Genomic DNA, 22,457 nt, shown 5'->3' with positions numbered 1-22,457 from the left:
AAGAATTAGCAGAGCATCGAGCTTCATACTGGGTTTCATAAGCATTTTTTTTTTACAACGAGTAAACTTGTGAGGGCTACAATTACAACTCACCCTGCTGGGTTGATAGACATCGTGGATTTAGTTGATGGATGTGAAATTGGCACACAGTGGATTTGGAATGGATTATATTTATTATATAAAATGCTTTGATGATCTGTATTTAAAGTACGTGACGACCCCCTTCAGCACTGACGCTTAACTATATTAATGCAGATGAGCATGATTCTAAAGGTCAACGCCCACTGGCGGCGACGATCGGGGGCGAGTCACGGAATGCACCTGATGTTCTGAAACATCCATTGACACTGTTGCCGTCAAAACGGTGAAAACAAAACTTATTTAACGATAGTTTAAAGCAGAACGATGGCAGAAGCACAGCGTTTCAGTGCAATTAAAATTTAAAATTGCTTGGTAGATGTTACTATACCGCTGAGTCATAATCTTTATTAGCTGACTACTTGCTATAAGCAGGGTACCATTAGTTAGTTTTGTTTACTAATGGGAATAGTTGCTGAGGAAAGAAAAGTAATAATTTTAACCCACACTGCTATAGAAGTTGCCTCAAATTGATGCTCAAGAAATAGAACCGTATTCTAAACTTTGACGTCCTGCATCTCAGACACTGACAGTGGGCGTTTAGCTGTTACGTCATTCATGTTGGGGCCGAATAAATGTGCCATGAAGCCTCAGTTTTCATTTTAAAAAGTTTATTTACAATTTAAATTACAAGAAAGCACTGACTCACTGGACTCTTATGTTAAAACATTTCATATAATAGCCTATGTTTTGAAAAAAAAAAAAAAACACGATTAATCTCCATATTTCATAAAACTTTGTCAAAAGAAGGAAAATAACCTACTGTTGTATATAGTTGTAATTTCCTTGGATCTACACTATTTCAACAAGAAGAGACGATAGGACGTTTGATTCACAGCACTTTGGGAGGGAGCACCCGTTGAGAGATACAGTGTGGACCTGTGGATCACTGCTCCAACTCGATAGAGCATAATCACATGGCAGCATAGTTTGATCAGAGCCCCAAAAACTGTAGAATCTACAACACTATAGAGGCCCCTGCAGCACTAAAGCCTTTGCACTCACCACAGAAGATGTAACATGAAAACTGCTACATCGATACAGGATGCTAAGTAACATAATGACAAGTGCAGTCCACATGGTTAGCTAAATACCTAGCCAGCACAACACTATACCACTGCATGCCTCATCATAGAATAAGATCGTCTGCATGAAGCCAACAGAATCTAAACAACCTAAATAGTGAATTGTTTTTTCACTGTATTCTTTTTTTTAGGTTTGTGTAACCCAGTGTCTCACGAAAAGGTACATGTCAAAACTACACAGGTTAGGATTGCACATTATTAAGTCCAGTATAGTCACATTGATAGCTGCTGTCTTAGTACTTAGTAGCAACAGGCTCCCTGCCTCTTGAGCTTTATTCTGGCGTGCAAGTCTTTTAGAGAGTGGAAGGATCAGAATTGATGCGCCCTCCTAACACGAGGCGTCTTCAGCATCCACGCAGGGGATCAGAGGACAACTGATGTGTGTGTGTGTGTGCCTCTTCTTACTCCCTGTCTCACAGAGAGGATGTGGTGGAGTCCACTACCTCTCTTCCGTTGCAAACTGTTGGAACGGTGGTCGGGGCCGAACCTGAAGGAGAGAAGGATAGGTGACAGTGTGAGTGTTTAAATGCCATAAGGTTACTCTGACACTGAGCAGGGAAAACTGAAGACAGGTGTCATTCTGCGACTTCACTGAAGGCACACAATAACACTAAACTAATACAGGGCTAAACCCAGACATTAAGTGGCACATGACAAAGTCAGCAAAGTTAACATTCACACATGTTCTTGGACACTGGACATAAAAGGGAGGCAAGAAGCACATAGATCTAATTTAGAACACTTTTCCATTCCCAAACAGCTCTTTTACTGCATAGCACGCTGGGGTCTCGCAGTCTTTTACTGTCAGCTCTTACCTAAGCAATGTCGAAGCTTCGCTTACCCCTTCCAAGTCAGAATATGCTGTCTCTCTGTTGCTTCAACACACTGCTTTTACAACAAAAGTTTCAATATCTGTTTCTATGTTTCCTTCGTTACAATAATACATTCTCACAAAAACTCTTAAGAAGCTGTTTATCAGGTGGCCTTTATCAATCTTTGTCAGATGTCCACACAGGCTACTCTGAGTTATTATTGGCATCTTTGAATGCCATGTTTTTAGTCTTTAGCTTTCCCAATGCTTGAGAAAGGAGAGTAGTGTCACAAGGGGCGTCTTTAGAAATGTGTAGAGGACACACAGACAACTGTGAAACCTCAAGGTTTTGAGTTGTCCAGCATCAGATAAGAACAAAAAGCACATGTGGGTGTGTGAGAGAGGGCGAGCGAGGGAGAGAGAGACACCTTGGGAGTAGTTGGAGCCAGCAGTGTTGATCTTGGTATTAGGCTTGGATCTTAGACTAGTAACGTTCTTCTGTGGCTGGAAGAGGATGATGTGGATCTTGGGGGCAAAGAGGCATCCCAGCACCACAGAACCGCTCAGACTCACAGAGATGCACATGGTGGTAGTCTGCACCTGAAAAACAAAATGAACACGCAAACACTTCACACCCTCAAACAAAGCTAAGTTACCTTTCAAACATGGGGCTGGCTGATGTTGAAATTTAAAAAACTCTACATGCAGGATTCAAATTCAAAGTTGTGTTATTCTCATTGCAGATACAGTGGTACAAAAGCTAATATTCCCATTTTTGTCTGAAAATGCCACAGTGCTACATGTGCCATCATGATGCAAATGTAACTGCATACCACTATAAATCACCTAGTAGGAGACAATCATCCATTCTCTATTGTGCTGCTGTCACTCTGTTTCATAGTGTTTGATTGTTTAACATATGACATGAGTCCAACGCTTGACATATACCACACTTCAAGCCATACTATATTTTATACAGATTATTGTGTTACAATGTAATTATTGCCCTACTAGCATCTTCATTCATTCACTTTGTATCATACTCATCAAAATGATATATATACAAAAAAACAAAAACGTTTGAATTATATGTGCCAATTCAGATAGGTCTTGAAATCATAATAAAGCACAAGTTATAATATAGCACAAGTTAACCCGGTTTTCCCCTTGTATTCAGAGGAGTTTTCAAGTTCCCACATTGGGATTGCTTTTATTGGAAGATGAATTGGTGATGATTTGGCTGTGCCCCTGGGCTAAATGGAAACCACTGGAATGGATGATTATTTTCAGACATTAATGAATGCTGCAAGTTTTGTTTTGGCAGAACTGGGGCCTCAGTTACAAAGAAATAACCACTATTACCAATTACATTTGTATAACAGCTATGAAAATAGATACTTTGAAAAGGAAACGTGTCTCCAGGACTATTGAGCACTTTGCAATCAGAACAAAACAAATCCAACTCCTTTTAAAAAGTATAACCAATCGCAAACCATCCAAAGAAAGTGGATCTTTGCCTGCCAATTATTTTGGATGCACATTGCACGGAGGGGAGACTTATTTCGTGGTTAAGTATAATTGAACGTAGCAAGAAATTCTAATGTCACTTTCACAAGTTACAAATACAGCCTTTGTGTCCTTTGTAAACCAAGTGTAAAGTCTTCTCGTCAGTTTTAAAATGTTTCTCTCTTGGGGGCTTTTCTGATGTGTAACATTCAGTTAGAGCATACTGTGCTCCAGTCTAATCAGAAGAGCTGCATATTTTTCTTTCACTTCCGTCTTCTCACCGCTGTCACAGTGCCGTTATGGAGCCAAAATCATTTGATCCACTTCTCAAGAGACGGAAGCGGACATTAGGGAAGTTGTTTTACAAGACTGACCATTGGCTCACATGCTTTGTCTCAGTGTTTATCAGATCAGTGTGTTCATGTAGGGCTATCTAGGGCTGTTAGATAATAGGAAAAAAGTAGGATAAGGGAATTCAAACAACCTGCATTCCTTTATTCCTATAGATAAGTGTTGCTTATGGCTGTGAAGATGAAGCTTTAAACCTAAGGTAAGTTATAAAGATGTAATACATTTGTTATTACCATTGGCAAGAACAAACCTTCAAGATGGGCGCTAAGCCACAGTCTCTAAAATATTTTTCTCTGTCCAGCAGAGGTTTCTTTTGAATAATGCTTGTAAGCCAACAGACGTAAGAGACAAATTTGGTTAGCTTGACTTGCAATTGTGTGTAAGAATCCCAAGGACAGGTACAGAAGTCTCTGTATCCAGGGTTTTGCTTAGTTTCTCCATTCAAACCTGTTTTAATGATGCTTTGGCTGGAGAGAAAGGGCAGTGTCAGTTTGTGTGTGGTGAGATGTGTCTGTTTGCCCTTTTGTAAACTTGCTTGGAGTATGTGTGCGTGTGCGCACAAGATTTTTGGCCATTGCTAACTTTCATATCGTCAGATTGTATTCCTTATCAGAATAAGGCAAACTCATCCTGACAGCTTCACCTCTGTTGAACTACCGGGTAATGTTGCAGGCAGTAGAAACTAGACGGCATAAACTTTTCCCCTGCCATGTCAGACAGGCACGCCTCCACAGCATTCAAATGGAGCTGTGGTCTGAATGCTGCAGTGAGGCTAGAAGCAGATGCTGTGCACACTCTTCACTCTGACAGCAATCCAACCCTCCAAGCATTTTAAAATCTACACCAATGCTCAAAAGCAGTGGTGCTGGTGTTTGGTTTTCTGGACTCCAGTTAAAAGATCATAGGTTATATCTCTTAAGCATCTGGGACCACTGGGAAAAAAGCATGACCTGTTGTTGCTGGTTTTGCAGGCAGCTATACGGTATGTTTACAGTCAAACAATGATTTTTTTTTAGAGAATATATGATTATAAAAAACTTTCCTTAGATTATGACACATACTAAACAACATTTATTTGTTTACTCGTGTTCAACATGGAAAAATCATCAGAGTGAATAGAATCAGTGCAATGGAAACTGATATATTGAATGATCACATGACTCCCTCCAACATTTTATGCTGTGGGTTTCTTTCCCCAAAAGTCTCCCGCTGACCTTATTCACGATAGAGAGAGCAAAGTGTCTTGATTTATGCCTCAACACAAAAACAATCAGTGAAGTCTGTAAGGCTGAACACCCAAGAAAAGGGCACATCAATGCCAGAAACTCCAGTGACCGAGCAGGGTGGGGTGGGCTGGGGTGGAGGGCGGTTGCAAAAAGAAACCGTCTAGACGAATTTTTACAGGGCTAGTTCCAATCTAATCAGGCAGACCTTATTAGCGTCAGAGTCAAAGCTGATCAACTGTGTTAACTACTATGGAATGTGCCTGATGTTTGTTGGTATTCTGACTTGATATGGAAGACAGAGTTTCAATTAATGTCCAAATATCATCGAGAGACACAAAAAGAATACTGAGTGTTTGAAATTGGAAATGATAACTGTGATATTTGGTTTTAATAACAAATCGTAAACACTCATGAGACCACATATCAATTTCAATTTCAATTTCAATTTCAATTTTAATTTAATATATTTATACAGCTCCATGTCAAATAAAAGTCTCAAAAAGCCTGACGCAAGCTTCACAGAACCAGACGTCCTTTTTCTAATGTGATATGATAATTAATTATCATATGAATAATTAATTAGATGGATGTGATGCTAGCGATACTTTAATAAGACGGTATGTGGAGGTCCCATGTGTCCAGGCCCAACTTTCACATTTCTGTGTTTATTTCATGCCACACTGATCCTAAATTAAGCCTACGTAATTAGAGCAGAGGTAGAGGGGCCCCTGTCAGGGGACTTGGCATTTGTGTACGATGCTCTTATGAAATTACTGTAGGGCAAGAGTCATTGATCACATAGTCAATCATGACCTCTCCATGAGAGAGGCTGGCCAAAGGGTTCATCCAAACCTGTGCCGTCATACTTTGGCATCAATTGTTTGTACGTTTGGCAATGCCAAAGACACTTCGCTGGCCTTTACAGTCAATTTACTGTGTTTCACTGTATTTGCACTCTTGGCAACAACCATTTCTATACTTTTGTAAAGTGTGTTGCCACAATACAATGTATACTGTAGTTTCACTAAAGTAATTTACAACATATACGATCTTATTCTGATAACTATATATTTACAGCCTATTGCACTATTTTTACAGAATCAACCAACTGGCCCACAATGCAGGGGGAGAATGTTCACTGCAGAACAGATTTTTTACTGTATATTGAAAGTCATATTGAAAGTAATTTGAACTTCTTACAGAATATACATGTAATTACTTCAATTCATATGTTTGTGTCTGAATCGTTGCCATTTTGTACGTAGTAGAATTTTTTTTAAATCAATGATGTTGACAGGTCCTTGTTTAGAATATATTTTATAGTGTTTAGCTATACAAAAACAGAACTACAATTTTTTTCTGTAGACACATTTTCAGATTTCAAATACTTTCTGACAGCATATTCCCTAAGTAAGAGTGCTTAGTGCAAAACCCAAATTGTAGTATGTTGTCAGTGGTAAAATAGTCAATACTGTGAGGGTGTTACACAAAAGTTGAAGTGATGGTTACAGAGGTTGATATTGATAGCTGTAGTTTGAATTTTGTTATCCATTGTTAAATAAATTAAAAAACATAAATTTTCAATTGACATTGTCATTCTGCAAACATCATATAGTGTTTTGATAATTTCAGCATCTGTTAAGGGCTGTGTGTGAGCGGTTTTGAAAGTAAGCAGTGAATGGAAAAATGTGCCAAAGCAATCAAGAATGCCAGGATGCCATGTACACTGACACTGAACTAGAGCCATTATAGTCAAGTGTTAAATTCCCTTCTCTACCTCATTATAGCAACACCAACAGATTTTTGTGCCTTAAGCATTGTAAAGGATGGACTATGAATATTTCAAATGCTGTTGAATATATATTGAATATCGCAGTGAGTCATTTTGGAATCCCAGAAGTATGTAAATTTGAGGGAATAATACTGATTAAAAGCGGATAATAACCACTGTTTGCAAAGGCAGCGACCCCACCAGGGTCTCACAGAGGGGAGGAACCACGGATGCTTGATAGACAGACCTGCCTATATGAACAGTTAGGGGGAAAGGGCTCCATCACTACATTACACTACCAGGAAATTCACACATTTTTATACATCTGGTGTAATACTGTCAACATTATCCAGCGGAATCTGTATACACTCATGTCCAAAAGAGTAGGAAATGATTAATGGTTCATTAGTGTTCATACTTGTATGAAGTCATCTGGGTCAGTGGTGTCTGTTAATAAATCCTGTCTGCCTTTTAGCTAACAGCCCCCCTGGGTGAGTGTGTGTTCTGTTGTTTTGATGCCCGATAGCCTCGGTGGGGGAGGAGAGGTAATGTCATGCTCTGGGAATACCTGGCTGTTCATCAAGGCTGTTTTATTCTTTCTGACACAACCTGGTGTGGAGCAAGCTGGAGCCGGACGCCTGTTTACAGCCGTTCTCAATGGTTTTGTTTACCGTGGTGTAAAGTGAATACTGACACTTTGTTACTCAAAGCCACAGCAGGGCCTCTGTAGCCCTTGATAGCCTTGAGACATAGTTTTTTTGTTTTGTTTTTCATTTTTTTTTTTTAAATAACAGTTTTTTATGCACATCATACATTTGGAATAAACATGTGATTTGATCTGGTTTGGCATTTGTGTGGGCCTTGTGTGACTCACACAGAAGCGCACACACACACACACACACACACACACACACACACACACACACACACACACACAAATAAACACAAACATGTAAACACACAGACACAAACACACTCAACAGGTACAAGCTGCCCACTGCTTTTGAGCAAAGCTCAATTATGCGCCGAGCCGAGGGCCATTACTGAAGGTTATACACCCTGGTTTGTTGTGAAACTTCTTTCTGTGCTTATTTCTGTGTTATTATCGAGTAAACATAACCCACCCAGTAAACAGAACAGACAGAACTTCCCCCTACTTTCTATTGTACCCGTTTATGTCATTCAAACTGGAACTCCAGGACAGGTGTCTGGTGATTCACTCAGGACAGGTGTCTAGAGATTCACTCAGGACAGGTGTCTAGAGATTCACTCAGGACAGGTGTCTGGTGATTCACTCAGGACAGGTGTATTCACTCAGGACAGGTGTCTGGTGATTCACTCAGGACAGGTGTCTGGTGAATCACTCAGGACAGGTGTCTGGTGTTTCACTCAGGACAGGTCTCTGTTGACTCACCCAGGACAGGTGTCTTGATTCACTTGGTAAATTTCAACAGCGGGCAAATTCCAGACCCCAATTCTGTCACCCCAAACAATCTTGCTGTGAAGTTTCCTATGTTCGTAATGAGATACAGTATAGGAAATGACACTGAATGTATTTAAATTCAATCAGGCTATAGAAATCCCCCTATTTTACTCCACCATTTTTAACCATTCTTATCAGTTAGTTCTGTATCTGTAAAGATGAAGAGCCACGGTCATTTTTGCTTTTCAACTGCCTTATTAATACAGCCTGTGTCTCCTGGAAGTGAGGTTACATTTAGTGGAGCTGCTGATGTGCTCCCTCTGTGGTGGAGGCTTCCTGCCTGCTGGGACACCAGTCAGAGAGAATCCAGCTAATCTGACCCAGATGAGGCCACCGCCTTCCCTTTGTTCTCTGTTTAGAAGACACCCTGGGAGTGATGAAAAGAACTCCATCTCTTTTATAAGACTATGTGGAGTTGAGATATGCCACCTAGGTCCCGGGATGGTAACATTTAAGTAGGATTTATGCTTATCTTAATAGCTTGGCACAGTACTGTAGCCTGTGTGAGAGCCACATTATCAAAATGAAACTCAGAAATGAAATTCACTGACTATGTGGTCTTGGAGTGTTTTGTTTAAAAAAAAATTGCTAACAGAATCTAAATGCAACTCTCCCTACCAAGAGAAGGCCGCTTTTTAAAAGGTGATAATTGAATATTTTAACAGTGAAGCAGTCCTTAGGGCCTTTCATTCCATAAAACAATAACAACACTTTGGTTCACTCACCTGCTAAATTAATGCTAATGCTTCCATGAATCACTGAATAACCTGAATCACATTGCCCAAGCCCCATACACACTCACTCACAGCCCCATACACACTCACTCACAGCTCCATACACACTCACTCACAGCTCCATACACACTCACTCACAGCTCCATACACACTCACTCACAGCCCCATACACACTCACTCACAGCCTCACTTCAACTCACCCTGTAGTCACTGGCGGTCACATAGAAGATAGGTTGGAAGGCCAGCCAGATGATGCAGGTGGTGTACATGGTGAAGCCGATGAACTTGGCCTCGTTGAAGTTCTCGGGGCACTTCCGGGTCTTGAAGGCGTAGACGGTGCAGAGGATGATGAGCACACAGTTGTAGGCCAGTGAGGCCAGCATGCTGGAGTCCTTGCTGTTGCACTTGAGCGTGACCACGTCGCGGCGCTCCCGTCCCACCTCCTTCCGGACGCCCGGTGCCTCCACAAGCAGCCAGGTCATGGCCACCAGCAGCTGGCAGGAGATGAGCGCAGCGCAGATGGCAACCTGCGAGCCCGGGCTGATGAAGCGGGGCCGCTGGGCCCCATCGCGGACACCGCCGAAGATCCGGGCGATGCGGTTGGTCTTGGTGAGGAGCGCAGAGTAGCAGACGGCGAAGGACGTGCCCAGGCCCAGGCGGCGCAGCGTGCACACGGCCGCCGACGGCTTGGAGATGTAGATGAAGGTCATGGCGTAGCACGACCAAATGCCTAGCAGCAGAATGTAGGAGAGCTCGCGGCCCGACGCCTTCACTACCGGAGTGTTGTTGTTCCGCATAAAGATACCGGCCACCATTATCGTGCACAGCATCCCGAAACAGGAGATGGTCACCGGACCAATGGCCCAGGCGTCCGACCAGCGGATGTATTCCTCTGGAAGCTCGAAGCAGCCCGTCAGGTTAGCCAGAGGCCACTCGCCGAAGCCGCAGTCCTGGCAGGTGAACTCGTCCAGCAAGTACTGGTGGGGCTGGCAGGGAATGCAGATCCAACAGCACACGTCTCCTGGCTGCATGCTCTTGGCTTCGTTGGGGTGGCACGGGTCGCTGCACTGCGAGGTGGGCACCACGCCATTTCCCCATGGTATCTGGCTGTTGTTCAGCACCAGGTTCTCTGCCCAGTAGCCCACCTTCCTGTAGACATACTTGCCGTTCTCCTTGTGGTAGTGGAAGATGTTGTAGCGACCGAGGCTGTCTCCAGTGGAGGTGAAACGAACAACATTTTCTGTGTCTGCCGGTCTGAAAGGAGCTACAGAAGGGAAAGTTGAGAGTAAAATCAGAATGGTTGAACATTTTGATAGACATAAAACCAGGCAGATGAAGTAAGAAGAATATTTGATTCATTCCTGCGTTGACAGTCACTCTCCCTATTGGCAGAAGGAATTAGAGTTATCGAACGGACCACAGCAAAACTAGCTTTGTGAACCACAGGCACAAAAACAACTTTGTTTTTTTCTCCTGCACTGAGAAATCTCTAAATCTATCCGTGAAAGCCAAAAACCACCAAGCTCCTACATGCTGGCATTATCCACTCATCCTCCTGCCAGTTTTCACCCGTAGGGAAAGATCTGCTTGTCTGTGAAGCACAAATTAATGTATTCACTAAAATCTCAGTAACCACAGAGGTCTGGCTACCACTCACATAGAAGAGAGACACACTCTACGTTAAGAGAAACCCTGCTCACTAACTCCCATTGTGTTTACCTCGATATATGCTTTTACTTAAGAAGAGATAAGTATATAATGACACAATTTTGGTTTGAGTGAACCATCCCTTTCACAAAGGCTGTTTGAATAGAATTTTAAATGCTTCACATCTAAAAACACAGCTCTGTAAAAGTCTGCCTCTACATCTTCAAGCCTGGGTCTGGTGCTGATTAAAACAACCTATAGTCCACATCCTGTTTGAGTTCCCTGTGGAAGAAGCAGTAAACCGCTGTGATTTAAATCTTTGCAACATACCATTGAGCTTACATCACTAATTAGGCTCATAAGAGATATCGCCATACCTATTTAAAGGGAGCACTGTGGGACCGTGTTTTTTGTGTCTCTTATGTTTGCATGAGTATGTGAAACTACACATGGCTCCTTACTCTGAAAGGTGCTCTTTGTGCTGCAAGGGAGAAACTATGTATCTCGCTATGCGAGGGCAAGTTCAGTTAGGAGCACTGTAGCAATATTTTACAGCTCTTTGGAAAATAATTTAAAACGTGGACTGCTTTGCTAACCAGTTTTTCACAAGTATGGGTGTGTATCGAATATAAATAAAATACATTTCAATCTGTGGGTCAAAACTTTTAATGCCTAACTTTCAGCCATCTCCTAGGAAGACCATGTACATGAATTCATATAATTGATCTGGGACACTTAAGATGACATGTAGCACTTCTAAATGACAATGTACTTGAACTAATAGAACTGTGGGGACATCAGACCCTTGACCGCTGACCAATATTGACCATTTGCAGGGCAGGCCAACAGAAGGTTGTCTTCTCTTATTCTCCTTTCTCTCACCCTTCTCATCCTTCCTTTCAGAGACTTAAATCAAGACAAGAAGTCATTCCCTGGTTACGCTTCTTCAGAAAGGCACTGAGCACTATCCCTTGAAGGTTGAAGTATTACTGTTATCCATAACAGCAGGCTTTGTAGGATACGGCTGTGCAGATTCCAAAACACACAAATGCCCAAAGGCTGCTATTAGTAGCCACAGCTTACATGCATTCAAATTCAGCATTTATGCAGGTTTTTAGGTATTAAGTGCAAAGGTGTCTCCACTGCCAAGTAGGTTTTGTTTTGGTTTTAATTCTTCCTGTGACACATGCTCTTAAGATCGCATAGGTTCAATCTCACAGCCAGCTAGGTGCTGTAGAGGATCTGTAACTGAGCTCAAACCTGATAATTAAGGCTCTTCCCCTCCCTTGCAAATGCTAATAATCTGAGAGGCCAATGGAACGACTGGTAGCATCAGTGGTATACTGTGTGTTAACTCTTTCATTCACTGCTCAAAAGTATACATTCGTAAATAATACATTTCTTGGCATTTGTATTTAATATTTTGATTTCTAACACTAGATTTGCTTTAATTTAATAATTTAGGTGGTGCATGGTTTAACATTGGCATTAGTATTATTAATGTACCTTAATCTATTTCTTTCTCCATCTGAAATATTCTGATGCTATAGCTCTGATGCCATGATCAGCTGTTGAGTGTTGAGCTAAATTGTCTGTTACCACACAAGTTAGTGACGTTGCAGATCTCTGATAAATTCCCTGATATTTATGAATTGGTAACATGACTAGTTTCCTTTTCTACAGTTAGCCTTGTACCCAGATCATCTGGATCTAGTACTGCTTCTCCGTCCTGGCAGCACTCACCATCAAACTTGGTCTTAAGGACGAACTCTCGATAAAACCTTTTCCCGTTGCCAGGTTTCATGGCCTCACACAATCCTGTGCTGTTGGGACAAACGGCCTGCCGCATGTTATGCAGGGCGTGTGCCATGGCGTAGACGGCGTTCACCACAAACATGATCTTGGACTCCTGCTGGAAGGCCCCGTCGCGGAGGCTCCGCAGGGCGCATCCGGGCTCGTTGAGCTGACAGCCGAAGCGGTGCTCCCAGAACTCCCGGAACCAGGGGTTGCGGTTGTTGCCGTGCGGCGTGAGCTTGGTGAAGTAGTCAGCGAACTCACGGATGGGGTATGAGGCCAGCTCAATGGTAAAGGCCCCGTTGGCCACCGCCTCGCTGCCCCTGACCACGCTATCTTGTGCACCCCAGCCGTCGCTGGCCACCCACACGAAGGAGGCGTTCATGCGGGTGGCCGCCACCAGCAGCTCCCGCGCGTCCTCGCTTCGCGTGAACAGGATCACCACCTTGGCGTTTCCTTTCTGCTGCAGTGAGCGGATCACGTTGTCATAGCTGTAGCGGTTCATGGAGCGGCTGACCTTGACGGAGGTGGCGATGCAGATCTGATGCGTCCGGGCCTCCTGCTGGAAGGCGTCGATGCCTGTCTCGCCATAGTCGCCCTCTGAGGCCACCGTAGACACGTAGGTCCAGTTGAAGTAGCGCAGGATCTCCGTTATGGCCTTGGCCTGGTAGAAGTCGGGGGGAACCGTGCGAGCGAAGTAGTCATAACGGGATTTGTCACTCAGCTTTGCACTGGTGGAGGCATAACTGATCTGGGGGATCTGGAAGAGACGGAGCAAGTTGGCCACCTACAAAAGAGAGAGAGAGACAGTTTAACAGAAGGAACACACGTGCATATGAGGAAGAGAAAGACAGTTTGACCAAAGCTGCACGCGTGTATGTGAGTTTGTACACAGCATTTGTGTGAAAACGCAGCCTATGTTTGTAGACATGGCATTATAGATACAAATTTTTGAGGGAAATAAGTTCTGCCCATGCAAAAGTAAGAAATGCTAAGTTGACCATGAATCTTTGGAGTTCGTGTCTGAGTCAAAGATATTGACTCATAAACACACTCCCCCTCAGTTGACCCTCACGCAGAACTATCCTGGGAGTGAATCTCTTACTCACACATTTCGGGCCATATGAAGGACCAGAATCACCCGTCACATCAAGGCATCGAACAGAGCTGATAGCCCTGAGCTGCAATCTGTTTTCCTGGCAATCCGTGATGCATTCAGCAGCCCAGAGTTTTCTCTCATCCCTGTTTGTGTGTCTCTCCGCCGAGATTCTGCATGAGATCGTGACGCCCCCATCTCTCTATCCCCTGTCTCTGGTGCATCTGTGTTTAAATCTTCAGGCAACCGCCCAAAAAAAGAAACGCTATGCCAGGACCCATCCAGATGGCCAAAGATAATAGCAGCAACACCAGATAAGAAGTACTTCTTATGTGGCTTCACAAACGATGTTAGCTCTGTTTGTGGTCCATGCATTCTTAGTTGGCATAAACAGACTTGGGCATAGTGCAGTGAACCTGACAACTGGCTTGTTTGTCAGACTTTTAAACATAAAGGCATTGATTCCCTTTCACATTCCTGCAGTTATAGTGATTCTGTTTGATCACAGCTTTTTACAGGGACTATTTATCTGTTTGAAATATGACTAAATGACTTTAGCATATTTTAAGGAAAACATTTTTTTTGCCAGAATCTGCAGGCACAGACACGTCTATGTGAGACGGGAAGGGTTATGGTGGGGGGCGGTGGGTTTGTGTCGAGGCGAGCGAGATGGAGGAGACATGAATGTGCAGAGCAAGGCAATTTGTGGTGACAATTAAGCCCTGGGGGGCTGTGTGATTGAGATTTGTGTGCTCCTCTAAAAGCGCCACTGCTGGGAGCGTCTCCCCTCCTGGCGCTGCTCATGCCTAAATAAAGCCCCAGGCAGAAGGATTCCCAGGGTTTGAGTAGATCTATACTCCCCCCTCCATCTCTCTCTCTCTGGTGCTTATTGAAACTGTAGCTCTCTTCAAAAACATTGCAGCGCTCATCTGTTCTCACCTGCTTCACAGGTGTTTTGTGGCGTGTTTGTCATCGGTGCGGGGAGAACTCTGCATAGATAACCAGTCATTAGCATGTGACTTCTGTGTTTGGGGAGTATGTGGCTCCGGTAGATTTTGGGGAGAAAAAAAACGATGGAGAAAATGAACATGGTGATGCAATTTGGCGCCCTCACATTGAAAAGGATCAAAATAGAATAAGAATATAATGCTGTATGTTTGAGATTAATTGTGAATTCATAATATGGTTCATAAGGAATCTTCTGTTCTTACAAAAGAAATCACCATGAATTGAAAGCCTACCATCCCCTAATGGACATCACTCTCCACTCCACAAGGTACCTATTCTGAACTATACAGTATGACCATGCATATATTTTAAATAAAGTTATTAGGAGCAAAAGAACCAGTACACATTAAGAATGCATTGCAAATTAGTGAATTAGTAGTCAGTGAATAGATTGTGTACGTTTTACCACTTCAGTGTAAACCTCAAGTTTATTATGAGGAGGTTTTTCTTGTGAGCTGACTGACATTAAACTCACATGGCTTAACACACTCTGACAGAACCTATTTACCCATCCAGTAGCCATCAGCCCTGGGGAACTGAGGTATCCGCTGGCCTCTGAGATGAAATGGAGTACATATGATGCACTTAGACAAGCGCAATGCCACGCCGAGCACTAAGCATCCCAAAAAGACCTGCCTGCTCCCTGGGTACTGTTAAATGTCGGTCACCTGGGTTTGTTAAAAGTTAATGCTTTGCTTATCTATTAATATTTCAGTATAAATACACCTACTGTATGTTTATTTTATGCATTTTTTATATCTTTGTATATTTTTGTCTGTTTCTTTTTTTCATTTTTTATTTATTGTTATTTTCTGTATTCCTTCTGTAAAGCGCCTGAGCTATAGTCGGAAAGGTGCTGTATAAATACAATGTTTTATTTTCATGACAAGATCTCTCTCTTAAATATAACAGCCTTGTATGGGTTAGGGGTGTGGAGAGAGATGGCATGTGGAGAAAATGGGGCATACATCTTTTCATTTTCCAGACGTGCACCTAAACTTCTGAAATGCCAAAGGGATTTTTGTCTCATTCAAGAAGGGGTTTTTACAACCAGAGAGATACTTTCCGACTACCTCAATGATTATTCTCAACAAATTTCTCATTGCCTGAACCTTTGACCCTTTGAACATAGTAAATATTATGTAATGTAAATGTTGACAGTTTCTTAAGTCAACATAACAGACATTTTGTTTGTTCTAAAGGCAATCTGTCCTGTGAAACCCAATTTATTTTGAATGCATGATGGCACCAGTTGACTGATTCATAACAATCAGTACCTAGAACTGGTCAGAAAACCATATGCCAGAAAAATATCAAGACATTGTATTGCCATTATGATATGCCATGGCATTGGAGCGCAACAATATTACTGAAAGGTAATTACGATTTTATTGTCCTGAATTGCTTTTTTCCCATTTCTTCTTTATCTCTACAGTGACAGGCAGCAAGAATGGACAATGGTTCCAAGAACAACTGGCTGTCACCGGTTTGTCAGTTGGCTGTCAAATCTAAAAATTACAACAAAAAAGCTGTGTCCTGCCTTGGCCAGAACCTCCTCAGAGTTTCAGTGAAGCGTTTGACAGTGTCTCTCTCTCTCCCCTTCTCATCTCTGACAAAGGGATGAAAAGCTTCTCAAATACTATTCCATCTGCACAAGAACCGGCTGTGTCTGCTTTCTACTATGCAAAACTTGCCATGAATGTTTAATTTCACACACACTAACATTAACTTGGTCAATTAAGCTGGTATAAAATGATATAATAAGTGTTCAAAAGAAAAGACTAGCAAGGACTTCATTAGAGTGTGTTTCTAGAAATTCCCTATGAATGTATAGTATGTGATATACTAGTTGAAAGAGCCCATGGGCTCTCTTGGGGCTTCTATCATGTTTAAATCATGAAGACTCCATCTGGTTTTCCCGTAGGGCGCCGCCAAGTATAGTGTGTGGACTTTAAGGACATATTCCTGCTGAAGGAACACACAAATAATGGCAGCATTGTTTACTTCACTATGTGGACAGACTGTCCTGCAGAAAACGGAACTAAACCTTCTGTCTGAGATATTGGAGAGAGTGTGGTAAGCTGGGCAAGAGGGTAAGTTAACCCACCGTCTGTGTCTGGGCCTTGTGTAGGTAAGATGAACCACCAGTTTTGTATTTTGCAGAAGACAAACAAATAGGGGCTCCATAGCTTGTAGCACTAGTTTTTGTTCACCTCCTTGTAGATGATGTAAAAGCATCACTCTCGCATTGCCATTTTGAATAGCATTTTCTGTGAATACAGTATGTGACATGTTAGTGTTTATGTCATTGGCTACAAATGTTGCGATTATATGGATATTCAGAACATTATGTGACATCTAAGTCTTTATATTAATGTTTATTGCCAAAAAACAAGCAATTATGCCAGTCTGTCTGTCCTAATTTGCAGACTGAAAGTGCCGAAAGGCAGGTGAAGTGTGGTCTTGCTCAATAATCCACACATATAATGGAGGATACGCATATTATATAATATAATATAAATGTAGTGTGTGTGTGTGTGTGTGTGTGTGTGTGTGTGTGTGTGTGTGTGTGTGTGTGTGTGTGTGTGTGTGTGTGTGTGTGTGTGTGTGTGTGTGAGTGTGTGAATCTGCACTAACAAGTTCTTTAGATGTGAGTGGGCATGTGGATGATTCATACTTAAGATTAGTTTTCAGTTTAAGAGAACGGGGATAGGAGATGCAGTCATTGCATAGGGAGTTTGCTGGTGTCTACGTATGCATGCATGTAGGGTGCTGTGATGTCTGCATGAACCAATTTGTCTCTCAAGTAATGGTTCTTAGAGAACACCCAGCGTGGAAAATCAGTAAATAACTTCTTCAGTTACCCATTGGTTTCAATAATACACCAATAGGTATTAATGTGTTTTATATCATAGCTACGTATGAGATGCATCTTGTCCCAGTGAACTGATTCAGGCCCTGATACAGGTGTTGTGCTTTGGGTTCAAAACGAACCTTATCAAAGCAGTTCTAATAGTTCTAATAATGACTTGGCTATTGGACAAATCACATTTGAAGGAGGTGGGGTGGGGTGGTATGAAGGAGACTGTTCTTATGTGATCTCTATAGAAATAGAGAAAACAATTACCATCAACAACTGAAATGCAAGTATCCAGGAAGTTAACATCAGTGGTACCAACGTGATTTGTTCATTTGATAACTGGTCAGTAAATGCAAATAGTGTGTGAACCAATACACTGGTGCAGCTTTTGTCTCTCTCGTTTTTTAAGACACTACACAGAGGCTGGTAAGTTTAATTACATTTACATACAATACATGTGAAAGGATGGGGTATATCAGAAAGCCTAAAAGGTGTCGGATCCTCTTTAAATGTAGTAATTCAACATCAGTCAATATCTGTTTTCCCCTTTTAACACCCTGTTTCGACACCTGCGTGGCATGTTTCTCTAACATCCTCAACACTCTTTGCTGAAGAGCAAATATCTTCGCTGTTAACTGCTTAAAATCACCCCCATTGATAATGAAAGTGCACAATGATTTTGATTGCAAACTTTAGCCGTGGAGCAAGTATGCATAACACTTGGGGGTGTCGTTGTGCCTAGTAGTGGTAGAAAAGTAATGGCACACACAAATATAGTTCCCCTGAGTGACAAAAATACTAGCCTACACTTTCAACAAGAGAAAAACAGTGCCGCTGCATCTCAACAAACACATTTGCATAGGCAGACAATTTCTCAGAGTGTCTGATACCACAGCAGAGGGTATAATTCTGCAGGACATATTTATGCATGTTATTAGTATTCACAATACCAGTCTCCCACAGGTTCTGTATGAAAATATGATAATGTATTCCATGTCACCTTGCGAGGGCTGAAAACAACACCTCTCAGAGAGGAGACCAAGCAAAGGTGTCTGTTGTAGATGTCAGTGTCAATAGGACCAAACCCCCTTTCCTGGCCCCTGTTTATGCATTTGAAAACAGAGATACATCAGGCAGTGGGGTAGAGGTGTAAAATGGTCCTTAGTGTCTGTAATTGCATTTTTTATTCAGCTGGTTTTGGTGTCAAATGAGACTATTTCTTTCCTCAGAAGGACATGTATGATATGACAGGAAAGATGAGTCGCCATACTAACTACAATTAAACCAATGAATCTACTCAGTCTTTCATAGCTTGTCATCATCGCTTTCTGAAGAGAAATGCCTGTGGTAATATTTTTGACGTTTGCACTGTAATGATGTAGTGTGTAGCATTTAGGCTTTCACACACAAACATCATGGTCAGTACTCCTCACTCTGATGCTGGTTCAAATTGAAGTTGCACTGAACTGGTCTATGCCACATTAAAGCTCACACATAGAGCAGCAAACTGCAGAGTGACATAGACACTGTCATCACCTTCTAACTCACATGATTTATGCATCTCTATATATATACATGAACTTAACCATCACTGTGGAAGCATCAGGTTGCTTAGAAAACAAAGTGTGTGTGTGTGTGTGTGTGTGTGTGTGTGTGTGTGTGTGTGTGTGTGTGTTTGTGTGTGTGTGTATACGTAATTAAGATTAGATTAGATTCAGATGTGTGAATAAACTAAAAGGATGCTGAAGCTTGCGTTCACCATTTGTCCATAACCATACATTTTTTGGTTGCAAATATGTATTAAATGGACCAAAAGAGAAGATAGGTCTGCTGAGAATCCTTTGACGTACTGCAGAGAGAAAACAATTTAAATGGAAATAATTGTGTCATTAAACTTACGCCGGAAACTCATGTTCTTGCACAGCAAGAATTTTAATCAGCAAGAAAACAAAACATCGAATCCGAAATTTCCACAGAAAGAGCCCTCACATCTCCCAAGCATAATTGGATGGTAGACTTCTGGAGTACAACAAAGTATACTCTAAGCATTTTAATTTAAATAATGTAGCTAACCAAATGACACTTTGGCAGCAAACTGTCAGTTACAGACACAGCCGCTCTTCTGATCTTTTTCCTCTCATCCAGATGGCGAGGAGGAGTGAGAAAACAGCGCAGAAATAGTGCAGAAATGTGCGGGTGTGATGCCATGTGTTAAACTCCTTTTTTTAGTCAGGTTCTGCAACGTCACGCTGGTCTTGGTTATTTGCCAGCTCCTCTCTGTGCAGACATGAGCGAAAAGCTCCAGCCCACTGATGAACAGCATCTTGGCAGTGGTTTCCCTGTGGCAAGTGCAGGGAAAGAGGGGAGGGGGTGACGTTCCACCATGCCAAGCTTCCTCCTCACCACATCAAAGCCAGCAGCCATTACTGCAATCCTCCAGCCTAGCCTAGCCTAGCCTCCTACCAACCGCTGACCGCGACCGGACAGAGTTCAAAAGCCCCAACAGTGGCAACAATAGCGACGAAAGTGATAGGGACAACTGGGTCATGATTCCCAAGTAATTAACATCACTGGTGAATATGTGGTGGAGGCTACCTTGAGGTTCAGTGTTTCCTTCATCTTGACTGCTCACTCACATCACAAACAGACCTCCTGGATGGTAGCTGCACCAGTGGCCCTCTTTCTCCTCTTCCTCTTCCTCCTCCTCCTCCTCAGTTCTCTACTTTGCTCATCAGATCAGCACGGTCACTGCTGCATCTCATGTGACATGTGTAAGGGTTGCCTGATGAGCGGCTGCTCAATTCATGCTAATGATGACCTAGAGGTGCTCTCTTTAATTAATTTCTAATCTAATAATTATCACTAATCAAACCCAGAGCCTGGAGTCAGCCTTCTGTCCTTGAAGAATGCACTGGACTGACTGGCATATTTGACAGGCAGCACTTTAAACCTACTGATATGCCTGTAATGGAATTAAAACAAGGCAATTTGGTATTCACCATCAAACCAGTAGAACTTATAGCTGTATAGCTGTCACCATTACTCATGGGAAAAAGGACCATTCAAGTACCACAATTTATTTACACAAAGTTATTCAATGCTTAATCTGTCTCATAATGCTAATGAAAATAAGTGCAAAAATATATATGCACGAGAACACTTGTCAAACCATTTGTCTCATGCCATAAAGACATTTCAATATTTAATGTTTTAATGTATGTAATGTTTTGCCATCAATGTATCCTTTAAAATGAAACTCAAGTCTAGACAACAGGGTGGTATATAAGCGCTTCCATGTAAATGTCTTGCGTGCTACAGTGGAAGGCAATGTTTGCCCAGTTAGACATGACATTTTCTTCTCCTTCTCATTTTCCGCATGTATGCACGCTTGCACACATATAGTACATGTTAGTTTAAGAGAAGGCTCTCTCTGATGTTTTGACGCCCTGAGCTAGCCGAACACGCCAGCTATCTCCATCACTAGGAAGTGGCAGCCAAGCTTTACAGAGACTCCAATTCAGGCATCAGCTCAGGCTTTAAGTTTCCAGTTTGAAATCTTATATTATGTATGTCAAATGTGGTACAAAGGACCTTTAATATTAGAGAACGGAGAATTGTATTTTTGTTAAAAAAATACCTTAATTTTGTATACGTGACCATGATGTTTTGAGGTGAAAGGGATGCCCGCGGAAAAGGTCACTGGAAGTTGGTTCAGTTCATTGTGGAAGGTTCAAGGATGCTGCTCTACTGATGAGATGTTAAGCTCTTATAAGTAGGCTAAGGTGTGTCATACAGTTGAATAAAAGCAAAGTTTCTTAGAACATCAGTCATCGAGCCATTATTTAGTAGAGACAGCTACAAAGAAATCTATTCAATACATCTACGAAACACAACAAAGTTTTACACAGTTTTTTTAAATAGCCTTTGGCACCCCAGAATTTCACACATTTGTTTATACAATATCTGAATTGGAGGCTATTTTGATTGAGAAAAGTAGTTGTTCATTGAAGTGCTTTTACCAAAACCACTTCCCTGTAACAGCCCTCTTACATCGCTATACATATCAGCTTTTAGCTTGTACAGGGAGATATTCAGAGACCTAAAGGTTACCCTACTAAGCTCTGTGAAGATGTGTTGAGGAGTAATGTATTAATTGGTTCTTAGTAGGGCATTAGAACAACTACGGTGTCTTCACCTGTCTTGGTGTTTCAAAGACACCTAACATTACCTGGATGGAGACATCGCTGTAGGAACCTCCAATGACCCCAGAGATGGCCAGAATGTCATCCTTCTGCGGCGAGGTGCCATCGGGACAGATGAAGCCCGTCTCGTGGACCTTGGTGAGCGAGGCGCGCACAAACTCCAGCGACTGCTCCAGCGCGTAGGTGTCCTTGGAGCAGGTGTCCAGAATGTGGGCGCCCAGCGTGAGCCCCGGCAGGAGGTTGTTGTCCTGGTTGATCTCGTCCAGCGCCAGCAGCATGGCCTCCAGCCTCTGGATGCCCCTGTGCTCGTTGATCTTCCCGCAGTCCTCCGAGCCGTCGCCTTTCTCGTGCACCGGGAACAGGCCCCCGATGACCAAGTCGCCCTTGATGATGATCTCCCGCTTGGAGGCGGCCTCTGCCGGAGGGACCCTGGGGCTGGACAGGGCCTCAGGAGCCAGCAGGGTGATGAGGAGGAGCTGGAGCCACCAGAGGGGGGTGATGGGCGATGACCTGAGCGGCCTGGAGAGGTGGGCTTTTCTTGTCACCATCATGCTACGGTCGCTTGAGCAAGGGAGAACCTAATGCTGATCACTGCCACGGTATATTTGTCTTTTTCTTTTATGCCTGAATGTTGAGCTGGTCTTCAAGTGGGAGGACTTCCATCTTTGTTTGCGGTGCACCTGCCGGTAAAAGAATGATGAAGATACACTTTTAAAGGGACACGTGTTCTATGCACAGCTATCAA

At 42.6% G+C, this 22,457-nt stretch overlaps 1 protein-coding gene across 1 annotated transcript; it reads right to left on the bottom strand.

Moving 5' to 3' along the window:
• Positions 1–1,468: 1,468 nt before the first annotated feature.
• grm2b (glutamate receptor, metabotropic 2b) lies at positions 1,469–22,263 on the bottom strand (the record flags this gene model as incomplete). The annotated part of the gene is made up of 5 exons (XM_080845827.1): positions 1,469–1,710; positions 2,463–2,634; positions 9,306–10,369; positions 12,496–13,333; positions 21,739–22,263. 5 exons carry the CDS (start codon positions 22,261–22,263, stop codon positions 1,637–1,639), a joined length of 2,673 nt encoding a protein of 890 aa, XP_080701953.1. The 3' UTR covers positions 1,469–1,636.
• Positions 22,264–22,457: the final 194 nt, after the last annotated feature.

Source organism: Sprattus sprattus, assembly GCF_963457725.1.
Source record: "Sprattus sprattus genome assembly, chromosome: 10".
Lineage (NCBI taxonomy): Eukaryota > Metazoa > Chordata > Actinopteri > Clupeiformes > Clupeidae > Sprattus > Sprattus sprattus.
This window is presented reverse-complemented; position numbering and strand designations above follow the sequence as displayed.